Source organism: Rissa tridactyla, chromosome 13 (assembly GCF_028500815.1).
Source record: "Rissa tridactyla isolate bRisTri1 chromosome 13, bRisTri1.patW.cur.20221130, whole genome shotgun sequence".
NCBI classification, from domain to species: Eukaryota; Metazoa; Chordata; class Aves; order Charadriiformes; family Laridae; genus Rissa; species Rissa tridactyla.
In genome coordinates, this window is record NC_071478.1 from 4206014 (window position 1) to 4224949 (window position 18936).

At 43.5% G+C, this 18936-nt stretch overlaps 2 protein-coding genes across 5 annotated transcripts in view; one reads left to right on the top strand and one right to left on the bottom strand.

Annotated features, from left to right (window-relative positions):
- The window catches only part of PTPN11 (protein tyrosine phosphatase non-receptor type 11), a 28803-nt gene extending 16001 nt beyond the window's left edge, over nt 1-12802 (bottom strand). For 3 of the 4 annotated variants that reach the window (XM_054219331.1, XM_054219330.1, XM_054219333.1), the window contains exons 1-6: nt 12475-12802; nt 7796-7918; nt 6448-6642; nt 5073-5265; nt 3735-3851; nt 3107-3220 (exon numbers count right to left, since the gene is read on the bottom strand). In XM_054219331.1, the coding sequence (XP_054075306.1) occupies nt 3107-3220; nt 3735-3851; nt 5073-5265; nt 6448-6642; nt 7796-7918; nt 12475-12488 (756 nt within the window). In that variant the 5' untranslated portion in view covers nt 12489-12802. Of the gene's footprint in view, nt 1-3106; nt 3221-3734; nt 3852-5072; nt 5266-6447; nt 6643-7795; nt 7919-8356; nt 8457-12474 lie in introns of those variants that run through there. The other variant, XM_054219332.1, reaches the window with a different exon arrangement.
- A 155-nt stretch (nt 12803-12957) lies between these two features.
- Nucleotides 12958-17641, top strand: RPL6 (ribosomal protein L6). Its single transcript, XM_054219348.1, has 7 exons — nt 12958-13098; nt 13812-14078; nt 14196-14294; nt 15120-15263; nt 16296-16344; nt 16762-16946; nt 17452-17641. The coding sequence occupies exons 2-7, from the start codon at nt 13812-13814 to the stop codon at nt 17602-17604; spliced, it is 897 nt and encodes a 298-aa protein (XP_054075323.1). The 5' UTR covers nt 12958-13098; the 3' UTR covers nt 17605-17641.
- Nucleotides 17642-18936: the final 1295 nt, after the last annotated feature.

Here is an 18936-nt window from a genome sequence, read left to right on the forward strand (position 1 = left end):
GGGAAGAGGCAGGGCATGAGGTAACTACAAACAGAATTACCCACAAATCAATCCAGTGTAGAAACAATAAATCTGCATAGGGATTTCTCCTGTTGGCAAGGAGCTAATTTCTCAGTGCCTGGGTCACAATTAATATGACAGGGACAACAGCAATTCCACGCTTCACAGCCATGCTGTCTGTGCAAGACTCCATACTTGCAATGAAGCTGGAGAAACCAGAATCTCAATGTCTTTGTTCCAAGTTTAAATCCCAAAAGCAGTACTGGCCTGACTAAGAGGAACACTCAGGCTTTGGAAGCTGCTCCCCTTGTTATTACCACCCTTCATACTCTTGCAGAGATTGCTTTTACTTCAAAGCTTGGGCACATCAGGCACATTTACTCACTTCTATTTCAGTCTCAGTTATTGTTACTGCATCACTTAGTGACCTTGGACAATTAGACTCATCCTAAAGACAGGGAAAGCAAAGAACAAAAGCAATACAGGAGAGCTGTGAAGTTTCACGCTTATGAAGCAAAGACAGAAAACACATCCCCATAAAGCATTGCTTACTACTACTAGCGATGGGTGAAACAGTACTTTGCACTAAGCTCACCTCTTGCCACCCTGCAAGAGTCTTTCGAGTGCCATTATCACACAGCACCTTTACATAATATTAACACTTTTGAGTCTCAGCCAAGTGAAACACCAAGCAAAAGAACTGAAAGTTAAACCATGATAGCAAGTTAAAAAAAAAAATGGAAACAATTAAGTGTGTGGAAACCATGGCTTCAAACACATCTTCACTTCATACAGTTAATTGTTATTGCTTTGAGCATCCCTGAGGAGAGATCCATGAGCAACAGCGACTTCTAACAAGCCCATTAAGAGATGTACACGATGCAACAATAAATCTGAAACAGTCCTCAATTTCACTACAACATCCAAGCATTAAGCTCACGAAACAGCCATTTTTCAGAAGGAAAAACATTACAAGGACTGTTAACAATTCTGTCTAGTGGTTCACGGGACAAGAGGTACATTCCTAAATATGCCTGAAGACAAGTAATTTATAACTACCATCTGGCCTGCCAAATCATAAACACCACAGGCAGAGATCCATGGACAACCTGGAGTTTGCTCCCCTGCCTCCTGCCACCAAGGCTGACAGCTATAGCTTACCTGAGGTGAATGAAAAAGCATGACACCGAAACTGCTATTAGATTGCATCATTTCCAAAAACAGTGGGGAAAAAATTAAGGTTTAGTGCTGGCCTCACTAACAGCAGTGAAGGGGAAAGAAGTGGAATGTCTCACAGGTAAAATCTTTCATTTCTTACATTTACTTTTTCTGTAAGGCTTCTGGCTTGCTAGCAAATACTCTTCAGGAATGTCACAAGACAGGAAAACACCTTGCTTCTAAAGGACCAACTGATAAATCCATTACAAGACAAATGTATTCAACAAAGGCCAGAGGTCAGAAAAGAAGACAGTGTCAAGTAATAGCTCAGTGATATTTTGACAAATCAACAATCCATTCCTAAATGCACTGCACAATAGTGCTTCCCTCAAGAAAAAAAACAAGACCAACCATTAATTCACATAGCTTCTAGTAAGCCAACATCAGTTACAAGAAGGGCAAGCCAACAGGGCACACTTGTTCCTTTTTATGCCCTCTGAATAAGAGTAAGGTATACTTAGACTCTACAGGGAAGCCAAGAGACACCCTTTGCTTGGCTAACTTGCAAATGTGTGTTCAGGCTAAACCACACAGTGATCACAGGCACAATCCACATGACTGTATCATGATATCAGTCTTTCTAAAAAGCAGTTAATTCCCAAATGCAAGTTTTAGCCATTAGAGCAGATGTGGCAAATCTTCCTGACCCTTCAGGCCCCATAGCAAAGTTCAGGTGTTGAACTCCGCAAGAGAAGCAACTCAAAGGTTGAGGCCAGTTTACCTCCCGGTGAGGTTCACAAGCAACAGATGAGAACTGCTCCCCACGGGATTCACCACTCTAATGATAGGGTAAAACATAGTCCGAAGTCCTCAGCAATGGCCAGACCAGCCTCTGCGGGCTTCCTTCCCCCTCCAGGTGGGATTCTGACCATTCAGCAGTCCTGGGTAAAGGACTGTCCCCCCTGCACTGGGCACAGAGGAAGAGACAGGAAAAAGCTTAATCCTCATATTATGATTTCCCCACTGTTGTGACCTCACCTTCTTATACTCTACCACATTCGTAGTGAAACATGTCACTTCTCTGGTAAGAGTCTTTTGCTTTTCATGGATTTATTTTTCTCCTCCTGACAATAATCTCGGAGCAGACTGGACCGTACATTCAGCTAATTAATATTTCTGATCAAAAAGAGTTTCTTCAAGAACAGTTGCTTTGCAAATCCGTCACCATTCAAGACGTTTCTCAAAATAGCATTATACAGCCAAAACCAGTTCTCTGTCAAAGATCAGTCCTTTCCAGTTTCCTGTTGCCATCTGCTGGTGGAGTTCCAGACTCCACTGTGGATTTCTTACGTGTGTGTGGTATAAAGCAGTGCATTATACTTAGAACACTTCTAAAGCTTTTGGCTACGACCATCACATGCATGCAGCTGTTAAGGAACTCCAGTTGTCAGAGAAGGGTTAGGACCCAGGCTAGACTCAAGTAGTATGGAACATGTTAGTTAACACTCATACTTAATTTGCTCTGCTTAAAATTTCAACTGTATTTTCTTTCAAACGTTAAGTATCCTGTCCACATGAAGAAAAGACGACAGGAATGGATCTGATTAATCGTCCCGGTGGGCCAGATACAGTTGTATATAAGGCTCCCTTGTGATGGGGAAGATATTCAGGAGGGATTGAGCTACGTACTGAATGAATAGCATTGAAGAACATAATTAGCTCTCACAATCAGGAAAAAAGGTAAATATTTCAATCATTTTACTAGCAGACACGAGTGGAACGGATAAAATTTTAACCCATGCTGTATATGACACAGGAGATGGAAGCAAGAACAGGGATCTGAAGTGATGGAGGGGGAGATCAGAAAAGGTCAGGAAGGCAGTAACAAACCTAACTTTTCAGTAGTGTAGAGATTTAATACCATAACACTTGGAATGTAATGAAGTACCTCAAATTCTTCCCAGAAGCCCTGCTTGACTTTATCTGTAGTCTCTGCTAGCTTGCTTAGCTCTCGCACTCTGCTTTCAATCTCTGCAGCATTAATACGGGTAGTATTCAGAGGCTAAGAAAAAGAGAAATATTAAACAAAGGTATAAGAAATGACAACTGTGAGAAGACAGTTAAAACACAAATTCCCTACATTAAGTATATTTTATATAGGCAATTCTAATATCCAGGCATGTATTAGGACTTCAAAACAATTCAAACAATGAAGGGCAGTGAGAGAAGAGAGGAAGGGGGCAGGGAACAATTGCTTTTAGATAGTCTCATGGTTGTTCTTCAGTACATCAAGTTGTCTTATTTCTCGATTAGTCCTACAATCCCTATGGACAACAATGAAACCAAGAGAAGTTCTGCACACATCAGAGACACAAGTCTATCCCTCACAGGCATATAAAAAATTGTTACCGTTTAAATGACTTGACTTCATCATTCAGTTTCATGAAGTTTAATTCTTCATTTTTCCATTAGGAAAGAAAAAAAACGATGGCTTGCAGAATACATGGAAAAGCCTGCACTTCATCAACATGTGCTGAAGGTAACGAAGCTTCGTGGTGCCTTCACCATTCACTCACCTGCTTGAGTTGCAATACTGTGCCCAAAGTTTCTACCATAGGGTTCTTCTTGTAATGTTCCACTAGATCTGTCAGAGAGTCAAACTTCTCCCCTCCGCCAACATCATACTTTAGATCCTTGAAAGACAGATGGTTCATCAAAATAAATGCACTTTGAATGATGAAGTCTACTCTAATATCATCTTTAGGCTATGCAACATATGAGAAATTACCTTTGAAACCTATACATAGAAGAATCTAGCAAAATCCTTCTGGTAAGGGATGATAGAACCTTAATGCAAAGAAACACACACTATGGAGGACATTACCCTTTTTGTCATCTAATTTAAAATCATTTTATCTGCCTTTTCAGGAAAGCTGATTCCTTCTGAACTGAGGTTCATTCAGCTCTATCAGGCTATCTGAGTTACATGATTAGAATCCAGGAAATAGCCTTGGAAATCAATTCAAATTCCTAAAAGCGTATCATCGGGTCCTCAAAGGCTGGCATTGACTGCCACCATCCCTATTTTAAGGAAGCAATGCTAAGTTATTTTCCTCAATGTCATAAATGCTACGAGTAGTTAATTGCAAATCAAAGAGGTTTTCTCAAAAAAAAAAAAAAATCTGGTACTTTAGCTTTTACAGTCTTGGTAGATCACTTCTATCTCCAAACTATTTCTATTATTGCATTTTAGTTGTTTTTAAACAATTAGGATGTTGCACTGTCTTTTAGGGTAACAGAAGAATTATTATTTCGTTAATAGCAATCCATGGGCATATATGAAAATATCAAAAGACTATGATTTAACAGTACTTCAGTGAAGAACTACCTTACGTTAAATTCAAGTTTTAGATTTAAAACTGTTCCTTGGATTCAATACTCAAAATTTTCACAGAATGTTGATCATTTATCAGGTGCAACTTCATAAACTGGCAGGAGAAACAGATATACTCGGATGGATCTCTATTTGTCCAATTACTCATGTTTTTATATAATTTATCCAGGAGACTGCAACTCACTTAAGAAGATTCATGAACATGAAAGGCTCCATCAGCAGAAGATTTGAGACAGACTTCTGACGCAATCGAAAGCAAATCTACTAGAAGGTACTTGACAGCATAGTATAGTATGACATGATTTAGTCAGGCAAGCAGTCAAAAACACACTAACAGAATTTTGATGCTATCAAATTAGTCAATTCAATCCAATAGATGATATGTAGCACATACAGTACCACAGGGAAAGGGGAAATGTATTCAGCTCTCTGTAGTGAAGTGTAAGATGGCCCTTCTGTTAGAATAAACCCACTGCCCATTGAAGTAGCCCTGTTAAAAGAAGCTCATGCTTCATCATACCTGGCAGTGAATCATGACATGTGTCACTTTAGATTTCCCATCATTACTCTCTCCTTTATCATCTCCTGTCCGCACAGAAAGAACAAAGTCCCCAGGGTGGCTTTGACTCTCACGCACAAGAAAGCTTCCATGTTTTCCTTTTTCTGTTAATAGTTTTTCAGCTTCTCTTCCAGAGAGATGTCCATGAAACCACCTTTAAATAAAGTAAGATACAGACAGGTACCCTACTGGTCATTCCAGCCATGGCTGAATCCACTTGTTCTAAATATTTATTATAAAGTAAAACACTTATGTACACTGAACAACAGTGTCCGGGTCCAGAGAAAGCCTCAGAGTTAATAAAAATAAAAACAAAATAAGCCTTGGAAGTGTGCTTGTACATGCACACGAGCAATTACAGAAACACTTCAAAGAAAGCACTTCCACAAGCACCGAAATTTGCATTTCACGCAAGCCTCCAATGAAGCTTTGATCTGGATCTTTTACAACAGTCCAACAGGATTCCCTGGTGTTTAATAAACACAAGCTTATGCTGCAACCTTTTCCTCAGTCAAGACATTTATTCTTCTTTTATTTCCTTCGCGAGGATGCACTTTCCTGATAAACCTGTGGGACTGTGGGAACTTTGCATCTTTGAGACCTTACCCTTCCATCACATTAGGAACTGGAAAGGATAATCACATCAATCTCATTTCTTCAAGAAACATGGCCAAAAAAAGGCAGTAAACCTCCCCACTACTGTTAAATGTAAGTCATTCTGAGGAGTGAGAGAACTTGTTTTAACATTTTTTCCTTGTTTTTTCACTTCTGAAAATAAACTGATATCTACTGGCCATAGAGGTTTATTTCTGACATACACATGCTTCCTCAGTATACGTCAAGTCTAATGTCTCAGATTCTCCTTATTAGCCATGCTCCTAAAAACATGAGTTTGAGCAAATTGAGGATTGGCATGTCACTCACTTTCTTACACATATGCCCACTGCTGTAAAAATTGTATAAAATTATGCCCAGAAATATACCTGGGAATTCCTTGCAGCCGTAACAGCTTCAGGAAGGTTTAGGAGAACTTCTATAACAAAACATTCTCCCAGTAAAAATAAAGGAAACTATGCCCTCTTTCTCAGTATTGTATCACACCAGGAAGAAGGATGAAGAAAATAGGTTCGTTCTGGGGCTTCGATTGTTTTACCTTTCATCATGTTTATTAGTCTACTTTGCAAGTAATCTCACTGAAATCAGTGGGACCACTTCTAGTACAATATAGCGGCCACCCTTTCATCAAATGGAAGCTGAATGCAATGTTAACAGGAATAAATACATGCATTTACTAAGAATGCTGAGACACTGAGGTTTTCACCACTATTTCTCTTACCTTTCAGATGTAGGATCAGCACAGTTCAGCGGATATTTCAACTCTATAACATCTCCATTCTTTTCCTTGAGCTGTCCATGATGTTCCATATAATACTGGACTAACTCAGCCAACGTAGCAAACTTCTCTCCTCCATAGAGGTCATAGTAGTCTCCTGTGTTCTGGATCTTGATGTGGGTGACAGCTCCAGTTCGTCTAATATTTGAAACAAAGGGAAAAAAACCCCACACAAATCAGCTGCTTTCCAAGCAATCACTTTTATATTTAGCGTTCTGATGGAGAAATCCATACTTACATTTGCATCACTTTACAACTGAAATATTGCAGAATAGCTAGGCTAGTGCACCTGTGAAGTGTGCTTCAGCCACATGTCAGTGGCTTGCAAGAAGTGGCTGTCCAACAGTCAGGAAGAATAGGCAAAAAAAAAAACCCACCTGAATTCCATAACGAAGGGATCCTTGAAGCCAGGGTTAAGCTCTGCAGCCCCACAATCTCCAACAGAAGTCCATCCAACCCCCAAGAATTGCACACACAATCACAAAGGGTGGAGGGGTAAAAAGAATCAAGCATTGTCAAAACACCCATCAGAGCTTGTTTGCTTCTTTCCCTAGAATTTCACACTAACTGCTAAGATCTCCTTTCAGTGACCAGTTGCCTTTGCCTGCTGTTAAGTTATTTGCTCCCACAGTCTCTATTATTAATGAAGAACAGCTCCCTGAAAGAGTCCCCTTCTATTCAACAAGGCCCATTATCTCAAAGGTATCCAAGCAGCATTATTCTTATCACCAATCCCACTTTTCCTTTTTCCTTTATCTACTTCCTCTTGCTGTCCTTTCCCCATCCCTACCACTATACACACAGTGTCGGGGGACAAGCATTACAAAAGGCCTATTTTGGAAGCTGAAATAGCACCACAGTTTCCCTTAAAAACTTGCTGACTTTTCCTGTAAGAAGAGCCTGGATAGCATTTCCTTGCATGCGCTTGACCAGTAATTCAGATCATCTCTGCTACTTATGCATTGTTGTCAAATAGATTTTTAAAGGGCACAAAGTAATGCTATAATAAAACTGCTGCTTCCTCTTAACTTTTCTGTCTCTCTGCAGAATCAGAATTCACTACTCTCCAACCTACGGTTTCCTCAAGTTGTGTAAAAGTATTTAAGAACTTAATCAGGGAAAAAAAAGGAGAAAAAGAAGAGGGAAAAAAAGCAAACAACAGACTAAAAAGTGACCCATGCCTTCTTTCATCTCTTACAAGTACTTCATTTACCACTCTTTCGCCACAGAACAGCATCAAATGAAGACCCCTACCGATTTGGGGAGAAAGACAAAAAACATTTAAACTTACCTAACAGAGAGCGTAAAGTCTCCTGGGTTACTTTTGCTGGGCCGTGCCAAAAAACTGCCATCCACTCCTCTTGTTAACAGCAGGTTTTCTGCCTCCACCCCAGTAATATTTGGATGAAACCATCTATAAAAGATTAAAAATAAAGAGTGTTAATGAATAACTAGATCTTTTGGTTTTCAGAGTTAACTTACACAACAAGACTAAACAGAACAATCCAAGAGATTCAAAACCATGAGGTACTGAGTTTTGTTCCTAAATTAACAAGAACCTCTATCTTAGCAGAAAGTATAAATTATTCATTTCATATTGCACTACAATTTTATGTATTGGTAAGAGATGCTTTGTAAGGGAAAGAGCTATACCTAAACATACTCAGACTGCTTGGATTAAAATGATATCAAAAGACATACAATGTAAACAGAGACCACAAGTCTTTCCTTACTCCAGGAACACAGGACACACAAAGAAACCAAAAGACAATCAAGAAAAACACTTAAAAATAAAACAAAACATCCAAAGTGAAACTTGACAACATTTTAAAGGTTAAAAATTTAACAAAACCTCATGCTTTCAGGCACAAGCTGACCACCAGCTGATAGGGGCCAGGAAGGAACTTGTGGACAAGCTATTTGGTTGCCCAGTCTTCTTCCACCTTCCTCAAGAGAACGTGGTGCTGACTGCTGCCAGACACAAGAGCACCGCTCCGTCTTCCAACCACCATGGCAATTCCTCTGGTCTGAATATATCCCGCTTAAATACAAACACCGAGGAATCTCATATTGATATTCACCACCCACAAACAGCCTTCTGAAGGACGAATATAGTGCCCTGCCAAAGGAGAGCTGTATATGGGCTATACCCAAGAAGCTCAGTGTCCCCACCTATGGCATTAACTTTTGAAGGACTTATTCTTAGCCCTTCAGTTAACACATCTGCGTTTTCTCTTATCTATAATTGAGGATTTTTACTGCACTCTTGCAATACTAAACTACATCTGTGCGTTCTGGATGAAAGGAGTTTTTAATGAGACACAATTTTAGAAGACAAAACCAAACACAAACCACTACAAAGCCCATGGACAGAGATGCGGACACAGCAACTAAGAACTGTTTTATGGCTTTGTCAGACTTGTATTTGGCAATTAAATGATCTCTTATTTTTCAGAGTTGCCATTAATCAGGCACTATGCACAGACGCAAGTGAAAACGCACATCCGTATCTGCAGCAAGAACACAGGCTACTCTTCTTTGTACATGAGGTTCTTAGTTTCTCCAAAGTAAAGCAAAACATTAAGGCAAAAGACTCTGCAACCAATGTCATTACAGATACGAGTGCTATCTCTAAAAAAAAATAATCGAATAGCACTTCTGATAATTTCTGATAAGAGTCAGCATTTCATGCTAAATTGCTGAAACAGCAAAATATGCAAGTGCACATCTAAATTTAGGGTTATCACTTAACTTTTCAGCAATTCCTTCTATACTGAAAAACTGACAATATAATTGACAAAAAAAACAATGCCTTATCCAGCCTGTTCTCCTCAGGCACAGATTCTCATGGAAACATTCTGGACTTTTAGAGATTCTAGAATATCCAAACGTCTAGCAAGTCATTCAGATGGGAATTAGGATTACTTATGTGCCAATTCCATTTCAGAATTCTTCTTGTAAATCTTGATTTTTTTCTAGTTAAGGATATTCTGCTTGCACCAAGAAAACCTAGTGAATACTACCATATCTTTAACTGAAAAACAACAAAAAAATCAAAGTTATGCAGCACGGGTCATGAAAAAATGTATTAAAAAAATACTTCAAATTTAGTACAGCAAATGGGAATGAATTAATAAATAATGCTACATTTATCTAATGACTACTCAAAGGTCAAGAAAAGTTGTACTTTGATGCAGTCTCACAACAGAAACTGCACAAGCATTGGCACCTGGGATGAACTGAACATTAAATAATATATTTCAGAATAAGATAGGTTGGTCTGCAGAAGCTGATGATGTATTTACTGCACTTCCACCTCCAACATTTTGCTTCCATTAGGAGAAAACAGAAAAAAAAGTGCAGCAACATTTTGAACAGTTTATAAGCTTTTTAAATACACACTGGATTCAAGAGACATCTTTGCAAATTTTTGAGTTTATATCCAAAAAAGCATAAACACACAAAGGAGAAATTAATGGAAATCGCCCTACAGATTTATTATATGGTGACATTCCATAAACTTTAATTAATATAATATCTTCTGTATCTTACCCTAAACCCTAATGCATCTGGAAGTAACTGTGCTTGTAGTTGTTAAAGAGATATAAAATTACAGAAACGTAATAGTTTAATGAACAGAAGGGACTACAAAAACCTTGTGCTTAAAAGAGAGGGTAAAAAGATGATAGATTGTCTAAAACCAAAAATCTCACCCCCAGATATGCATGCATACACTCCTACTGAAGATGGCAAAAAGCAAGTAATTGTAGCAAAAGAAAAGCTGCATCTGGGAAACCGATGGAGTTTACTGCGCTTTATGTAACTTTTTTTTCTAATGGGAACTTGTACTCCTGCTCTCTCATCTTTGTATTTTTGGCTTTGAGTAGGAAGATGCATTTGTCAGCCACCCCAAATAGAAAAATGGGGGTGTTAGTGATCTCTGTTAAATGGTTCCGGACCGGTGATCAAGATCGCATCATTTGAAGTACTGCCATCACATGTGCGCTTTTGAACCTTCGTGGCTGCATCCCTTCCAAAACCGGAGGAGAGAGCAAAGGGGCTCGAGACACCAGTAACATAAGCCCTATAGAGGACTTTCTCTTACGCTTCCTTTTATAGGGATGGAATGCATTTTAGACTTTTTCCTCCTTTCCTTCTTCAATGTCTATTACGAGCAGGTGCAGAGGCTATCCCAAGCAAAGGACATCACAGCTAATAAATACAATCAAGAAAGTAACACACGCACACATAAACCCACGCTCTAATTAAACTAGCTGTCCTCACTATGCACAGAACACTCCTTACAGCAATTCAGATTTGGGGGTTCAGCAGCATACCATTCCAAGTCCCTTATTAGTTTACAGTAAGATGAAAACGTTGGCAGAAAAGTAAGCAGTTAAATAGCGGGGGTCTCATTTAAAAAACCAGGGAATATCAGTTAAGCAGGAACCTTTTGTTGAAAACTAATACATAGTAGAAAATACAGCCTTGCTACAATTCTCTCTTTTTTTTTTTGGTGACATAGTCCAGAAAAGATCAGCAGGATCTGTGTCCAGCCTATTTCTCTCTTACCAAACTGAAGAGAGAAAAGAAAAAAATCAATACATTTTTCCAAGCCATGATTGAGCTTTTCTAATCACCTTTTCAAGAGCAGGAGAGATTAAATCAGTTGTGAGTCTCAGCTGTCACAACCATAGCAGTCAGGGAGGTGGTGACTGGTAGTTTAATTACTCCTATTTATAGGCTCATCAGTTTATATTTCTCATTTTTTTTTCAGTCTCCCTCACAAGTTACAATTTAAACTTCTGAGCAGAATAAGAGGCTTACTCCTGTTGACGAGGAAGTCTGAAAGTGTTTTGAAAAGGTAACTTGCACGCTTGTTCTGATGTGTGAGAAGGGACATTGAGAAAACCCAACATAGACTAGAGATCCTCCACACACTTCAGAAAACCCCAAATGCAAATTCAAATATCAATGGCCATGGACTGAAAACCAACCCATCTAGTTTCACCATCTTAAGCAGAACAACAAAGAGCACAACCCAATGTTGAAGAAGTTATACTTTAGATATTACTTAAAAGAGATGTATCAATTTTCAGAATAGGTATGTTAGGTAAGAATAGAAACATCTTTTTTCCTTTTTATGACAGTAATTCCTCTGAAGTCTAACATTTACCTTATCCTCTCAGCCCAAAAAGGACTGCTAATACTAGACAAATATCAAAACACATTAAGGACAGTGAGAAGCTACAACAAAGAAATTGATTTAACTCTTTATCATCCTGATTTTGCAACGCCATAAGGTTTTGAAATTAGACCTAATGCTGATAATAAAGTGAGAGCCCACCTCAGGTCAGCTTACTAACACTCCTTTTAGAGCTGGCTCGTGTTTTAATTTCGGTAACGTCACTAGAGCTGAACTATCGACAGCAACACGACCCTCCCCGGCCTCGGATTCTGGCCCGAGAACCGAGCGAGTTGCCACGCGAATAAAACCCATCTCTCAGCTCCGGTTCAAAGGCACCTTCGGGCGCGGGGAGACACGCTCGAACTCCCCCAGGAAGCCAATGTTCCTGGGGCAGCTCTGGACCCCGAAGCCAGCCAGCCCCCTCGCCCCACCGGGCCCCCAGCCACCCCGGGGAGGGCGTCCCCCCGCCGTGCCGGGCCCCGCTGGGGAAAGCGAGGAGCGAAGCGAGCCAGGCCCCGACTGGAGTCGCAGCCCCACAACGGCGGGAGCGGGGACATCCCGCCCCAGGAACGGGCGGGGAGAGGGTCCCGGAGCAGCCGTGGGACGCGGGAGGCCCTGCCCGGCCAGGCCGGCCGCGGGGAGGCGGCGCGGCCCGGCAGCCCCCCAGGAGCCGGCGCTGAGGGGGCCGGGCCCGGGCCCTGTGCGCGCCCCGGCAGCAGGCGGCCCCCCACCCGTCCTCTTCCCTCCCCCGCCGGGCTCGGCGCCGCTCGCTCCCACCTCACCTCCGCGATGTCATTTTCTCCCGTGGCGCCGGCGGGTCGCGGTGCGCCCGGCCGCCCCCCTCGACGGCCGCCTCTCACATGGAGGGGGGGGGTCCCCCCGGCGCGGGCCGCGGCCTACGGGCGCCCTGAGGGGAGCGTGAACAACGGCCGCCTCAGGCCCCGGAGGCGCACGGAGCGCGGCGCGGCCCGCCCTGCGTCACCCGCCCGCTGCGTCATCGGCCGGCGACACGGCCCCGCCCCTGCCCCAAAGGGAGCGCGGGGGCGGTGGTGGGACCCCCGGGGGGCAGCGGGGGCTCCATCCGCTGGAGCGGGCCCCAGTGGCACCGGCCACGGGAGTAGCGGAGCCTTGTCCCGCCAAGCCCGGCAGGGGTGGGCACGGAGCCCTACCTCGGCCGTGCACCCGACCTCGGACCACGACCCCCGCGCCCAGAGCCCCCTCCGGGGCGGATCAGTCGTGGCCGGTGCTCCCTCCCGCCGCCCCCGGGCTCGGGTGAGCCAGGACTGCCCAGGACACCCACGGACTACAAGTCCCGGCGTGCTCCGCGACCGGCGCGGTGACGTCAGACGCCGCGCTCTCTTTAGGCCGCCCGTACCCGGATGTAGGTCCCTTTCCCTCCCCGGAAGGTAAGAATGGCGGAGCGGCGGCGGGCAGGGCCGCGGCCCGGCGGGCGGTATCCACCGCCATCTGCCCCCGGGTGGCTGCACCGGGCCCATCGGCCCGGCCCGGCGCCGTCGGGGACACGGCGATGAGGCCTGGGGACCGATATGGGGGCGGGGGTGGAGCGGGAGGTGAAGCCGCCTCTGGTCAGGCTAGGCCGCGGCTGGATGCGGAGGCTGAGCCGGAGCCTCCCGGGGCCCAGCTGAGAATGGGAACCGGACTCGGAGGGGAGCGGAGCTGGAGGCCTCTGCAGGGCGGAGCGGCAGCTCGGGGAGGGCCGACGGGGTGGCGGGGCCCAGCAGCTCCAGCGGGGCCGGGGGGATTCTTGTGCCCAGGGCGGTTGTGACCGAGCCTGGGGCGACTGTGGCTACCTCCGGGGCGGCCTCGGCGCCTGTTTGCGTTTTGCGGGGCTTCCCGCTGAGGAGGGCTTAGACGGTCTCGGTGAACCCGTCGCTGTTCTGCCGGCGTGGAGGAGCATTTTGTGCGACGGGCAGGCGTGCAGCACATAGGGTGGCGTTTGACTCTGCAGCGTCGCGATTAGCCACGGCTGCAAGAGGTGGCTGACAACAGTTAGAGTGGTGTAAAGGATCGAGTTCTGATTCTTTTACTTTCTGCAACTTAAACGCTCCTCTGCACACCTTGTAACAAATCATAGTTCCTATTTTATTTGGATCCGTAGATGGCGGGCGAGAAGGCGGCAGGTGAGAAAAAGCCAGGTGAGAAGGCGCCTCGTGAGAAAAAACGAGGCAAGAAAAAGACAGGTGAGAAGAAGCCGGCTGAGCAGAAGCCAAGCCAGAGGGCAGTAGGTGAGAAGAAAAAGAAGATTAAGAGGCATCATGCCAGCCGTAACCCTGTCCTGGCCCGGGGAATCGGGAGATATTCCCGGTCAGCCATGTATGTCCGAAAAGCACTGTACAAGCGCAAGTACACTGCTCCAGAAACAAAGGTAGGACAATAAATATTGTGATTAAATAATCAGGGTTTTCATTATTTATTGATGATTATTCACGATCGTGGTGGCTTTGGCTTGAAATTTACTGTTTTCCCTTTTATTTGCCTACAGATAGAAAAGAAAAAGAAAGAAAAGCCACGCGCAACCATCATCAAGCCAGTTGGTGGAGACAAGAATGGAGGTAGCCGTGTTGTTAAAATCCGCAAAATGGTAAGAAAAAGAACTGGGACGCTGGCAGTTCAAGGCTGTTGCGTGTAACTTGTGACTAGATGATGCGCCTGTTCGCTGGGGCGGCGTAGCAGCCTCAGCCTGTGCTGTGCCGCACTGAGCTGTTGGCAGCTGTCTGCTCGAGATACGGACCCAGTGATTGTCCTTCTCATGGAGATGTCGGTAGTTTAGAGAATGGTTGCTCCTCCTCTGGCTGTGCTGAACTGGAAGCGTGCTGGGAAATACAGAGCTGGTCTCAACTTCCGCTGTTGCATAATTGTATGGAAAATACTCAGTGTGTTCCTGAAATGCAGCAGGGGAAAAAAAAAAAAATCTTTTGGAAAGGTCAGCTTTAGTGAAATAGTACAAACCATCTCGTGCTTCCAGAAGTTAGCAATTACTTTTCCACATTAGTCTCTTTATACAAAGGAGAAAACCTAATAAATGCATCCCAATACCTGTAACCTACCTCACACCCCACAGCCCATTACAAATGGCTGAACTCCCATTTCTGTTTAGTGACACTCCCTACTGCCCTGACAGGGTGGGAAGAGGTAGCTCCGTGCCCCGGGACACCCAGGCCTTGGAGCGAAGACTGTTGAGCAGTGGTGCCTGGTCTCCTCAGATGGAGAGAAGGGTATTTTCAATGTCAGAAGGAGCAAGGGTCTACAGTGTAGGCTTCTGCACTTGCTAGTTGTAGTTTCTGCATTTTGAAGACCCCCAAATTCTGCAGGTACTCTCTTACAAAAGGTAGAATCTAAACTGCAGTGAAAGCTTTCTGTCTTATGGAATACAGGGTGGTACAATGTTTTGTTTCTCTCTTTCTAGCCCAGATACTATCCCACTGAAGATGTTCCTCGCAAGCTTTTGAGTCATGGCAAAAAGCCCTTTTCCCAGCACAAGAGGCGGCTGCGGGCCTCAATTACTCCAGGGACTGTTCTGATCCTTCTGACCGGTCGTCATAGGGGCAAGGTAACTGGGGACTTCTTCCTTTTGACTCTCCCAGTGGATTTGCAGCATTTCTGCCCTGGAGCCGTTTCGACTGAGCAGAGGTATCCTGTATTTACCAGCTGGTATCACAAGACACTGCTCAGCCACGAGATGCGAATCTGCAAAGCTGCTTTTCTGTGAATTCTGTCTAGATGCTTTCTCTCGTCCTGCCTTTAGGGGAAACAGTCTTTAAAGTACTGTTCTTCCGCTCAGAGCGGGAAGTAAAACAGGCTGGTCCAGTTGTTTGGAAAAAAATTAAGGGAATCTTCCTGCAGGGCAGAAAAGCATGTAGATTTGTGTCACACTGACTTTGCACTGCAGAATGGCAGACATGGTGCCTGTTCCTATTACTGTTGCAATGCGGTCAAAATTTTGTCCTAGACTACCTATTGCAAAGGAAGAATTACATTTTTATTCTTAATCTAATTATCAGGGTAACACTTGATTGTTACATTGAGCTGTGTTTTTCCTCTTAGTGATGTTTACTAACAGGTCTTAACTGACTTCCTTTATTTTGTCGAATTCCTTGATATCAGTGTTATGTTACTTAAGGCAGCTGTTCAGGGAAGGAAATCTTGACCAGAAGGAAAAAAATGCAACCGGAGGTGTCTCTGACCACGTGATATGTCGTGGTACCCTTCTGGGGTTTATCTAGTTCTTGCCTTTAACTCATACAAAGAATTTGGGTGACGAGATGGCTGTCTCACCATCCTGTAGAATAGGCAAAGATTAAAAAAACCGTACTAATTGACTTTGCTCAGCCTTGAGTGATGAAGCACATGGAGAGTTGTGATCTGTCAGAGATGTGGTAACTGGCAGAGCTGTACTCTGAGCAGTGTTGGTAGTTTGGTTTGTGGGGGGGCTTCTCGAGTCGCGTAGTTGTGCTCATGCCCAGATGCTTTATCGATGCTTGTCCCAGTAAAACAGGCCGAGTGTGGGCACAGTCCCAATTTGGTTGCAGTATTTCAGAGTGCCAGGACCTGAGGACTAATTTCACATCTCATGTCTTTTCAGCGCGTCGTCTTCTTGAAGCAGCTTGGTACTGGCCTTTTGCTTGTTACAGGTAAGAAAATTTTACAGGAATGTGATGATATTTTTCATTTGGTTTGGAGGTTTTCATGGGTTTGGGTGTGTGGGGGTTGTTTTGGGTTTTTTTTTTAAGTTGAGGTTTGTCTGGGGTCAGTAGTACTACAGATCTGCATGCAGATGATTTGGTGCATTACGTGTTTATGTATCTAAGTGGAATCCTGTTCTGTGGCTTTCCAGGGAGGTGGAGGGGAGGTAATTAAGCTTCGATACCTGGAAAAGATAAGCATTTTTTGGCTTTTCTAGAGGCTGTGGGGAAGGGCTTTGTTGATTCTTCAGATTTCAGCTGTAGGCATTTCTGAAGAAACTAATCATCTTGTACACTACAAAAATTCAACTTAAAAGCAGTGGCTGTTGCCAGGAGAGCTAACCTTGTTCTCTCTTCTGTCTTTAGGACCTTTGGTTATCAATCGTGTCCCTCTGCGTAGGGCCCATCAGAAATTTGTTATTGCTACATCTACAAAGGTTGATATCTCTGGAGTGAAAATTCCCAAGCATCTTACTGATGCATACTTTAAGAAGAAGAGGCTGCGTAAGCCCAAGCACCAGGAAGGCGAGATCTTTGACACTGAAAAAGAAGTAAGGAACATGATTGTTCATTCTTTCTGAATGTCCTTGTTACTTAAAGCCAGGCTGGAAAGGGGGAAATACCATGAAAGAAATGGACAATTGAATTTTAATCGGTACTCGTTAAAGTGAGGTAATGCTGTTAAAGTGAATTCATATACCAGCATTGAGATAAATCCCTTTTAAATTTGGGGATTCTTTCCTGCTTCTGCCTTAGCAGAACAGCAGCAATGATTATTCCAGTTAAAAGTCTTTTTTGACCGAGAAACACCTTTACTGTTTTGATACTGCCAGTAGCGTGCTGCTGGCTCTGGCATCCTCTACGTAAGCCAAACAGTGCCTTTCAGTTCTCTCTGCCACCTCCGGTCTCCTACCACCTTTACCATATTTAGAACAAATGGAGGAAAGATTTCCTGAAAATGCCAGAACTCAGGGTTTGCCCTGAATTTTCTCATCTCCGTAGAAGAGTCTGAAGTCACTCTGCAGGATTTTAACATTATTCTTTTATACTTTCTAGAAATACGAGATAACGGAGCAACGCAAGTCAGACCAGAAGGCAGTGGATTCACAGATCCTTGCACGAATCAAGAAGGTGCCTCAGCTCCGTGGGTACCTGCGTTCTACATTCTGTCTTTCAAATGGAGTCTATCCTCACAAATTGGTGTTCTAACTGTTCTGAAAGCACCACATTAAATCTGAAGGGAAAATAGCAAGGATTTCTGGTGTCTTCATTGCAATCCATAATAGAACACGTTGCACAAATCTTGCAATGCATGTTATTTAACAGGAAAACTGCTTGTGGCATGAAATCCTGAAGGGCTGTATGTAGACGACTAGAATTGTGAGTGTATAAGGTTTGGGGTGTAGGGGTTTTGTTTGGTTGGTTTTTTGAGTTTTTAGTGGCTGGGGTTTTTTTAACTATTTAGTATAAACAGGAATTCAGCTTTCTTAACTATGAATGAGTTGGGGGGAAAAAACAAACAAACAAAACCCAACAGATTTTCTTTTGGGAACAGCAGATATAAATACTGGATTGACTGCACATCAGGACACATTGCAAAATAAAATCCAGCCCAATGTCTGTGCTGGCGTATTTCTCTGCACCCTTACTGTGCTGAAGCCAGTGCCTCGGGTATCTTTTGTGAAGAGCCAGGTCTTAGCAACAAACCACTGCTAGGGAACTCATTAGCATTTTAAAGCTTGTGTACAGCTTTGTTGAGATGGCTTTTCTGATGAACAGCTTTGATCCATCAATCACCACATAAACCTCAGCAAATATAGCAACTTCTTAGAGGCATTTCAGGAGCAATGCCATGCATTTTGAAGTGGAAGCACTGGGAATACTTCTGAGTTTAGAGTTTTGCAGGGTTACTTCTAATCCCTGGAACTTGGAATGTATGTCCCTTCCCAAATACTCTATTCCTGATTTTGTTTATCCATGTGGGATGTAACGCTTTTAGTAGGGAACAATACCTGCTTAGATCAAAAAGCAAAAGCATGATTCTTAATTCTGTAGGTTTAGAAATGAGTTAAAAAGCAGAAGCTGTTTCTGTGAGAGGCAAGTATTTTTCTATCCTGGGAGACTTCTGGAGTCTCAACACTTTTTCCTATCAGAAACTGGCAGAAAGCGAGTTGAGAAAGTTAGCCCTGTCTGTTTTCTTTCTCTGTTGAGGTCAGTTACCAGATATCTGGAAGAGGATGCCTGGGAAGCAATAGCTCTGCTCTTAAAAAAAATGAGGATGTACATATTAAACAGATCTGGCACGCTTGAGCTCTTTCTTAGCCAGACTTATGCAGGAAACAAGGCTTATATAACTGCACCATCTGTCTTCCCATTAATTCTTAGCTGAAAGTAGCCAATCGGGTCAAACTTGATGGGGAGTAGAGATTTCATCAAATTCATGAAAAGGGGATAGAAAGGGGAGTAATACAACCCTCACTGAGGTGGAAGCCCACATGTACTAGCCACGTTCATTGGGAAGGAGGAATCTGGCTTCAAGTG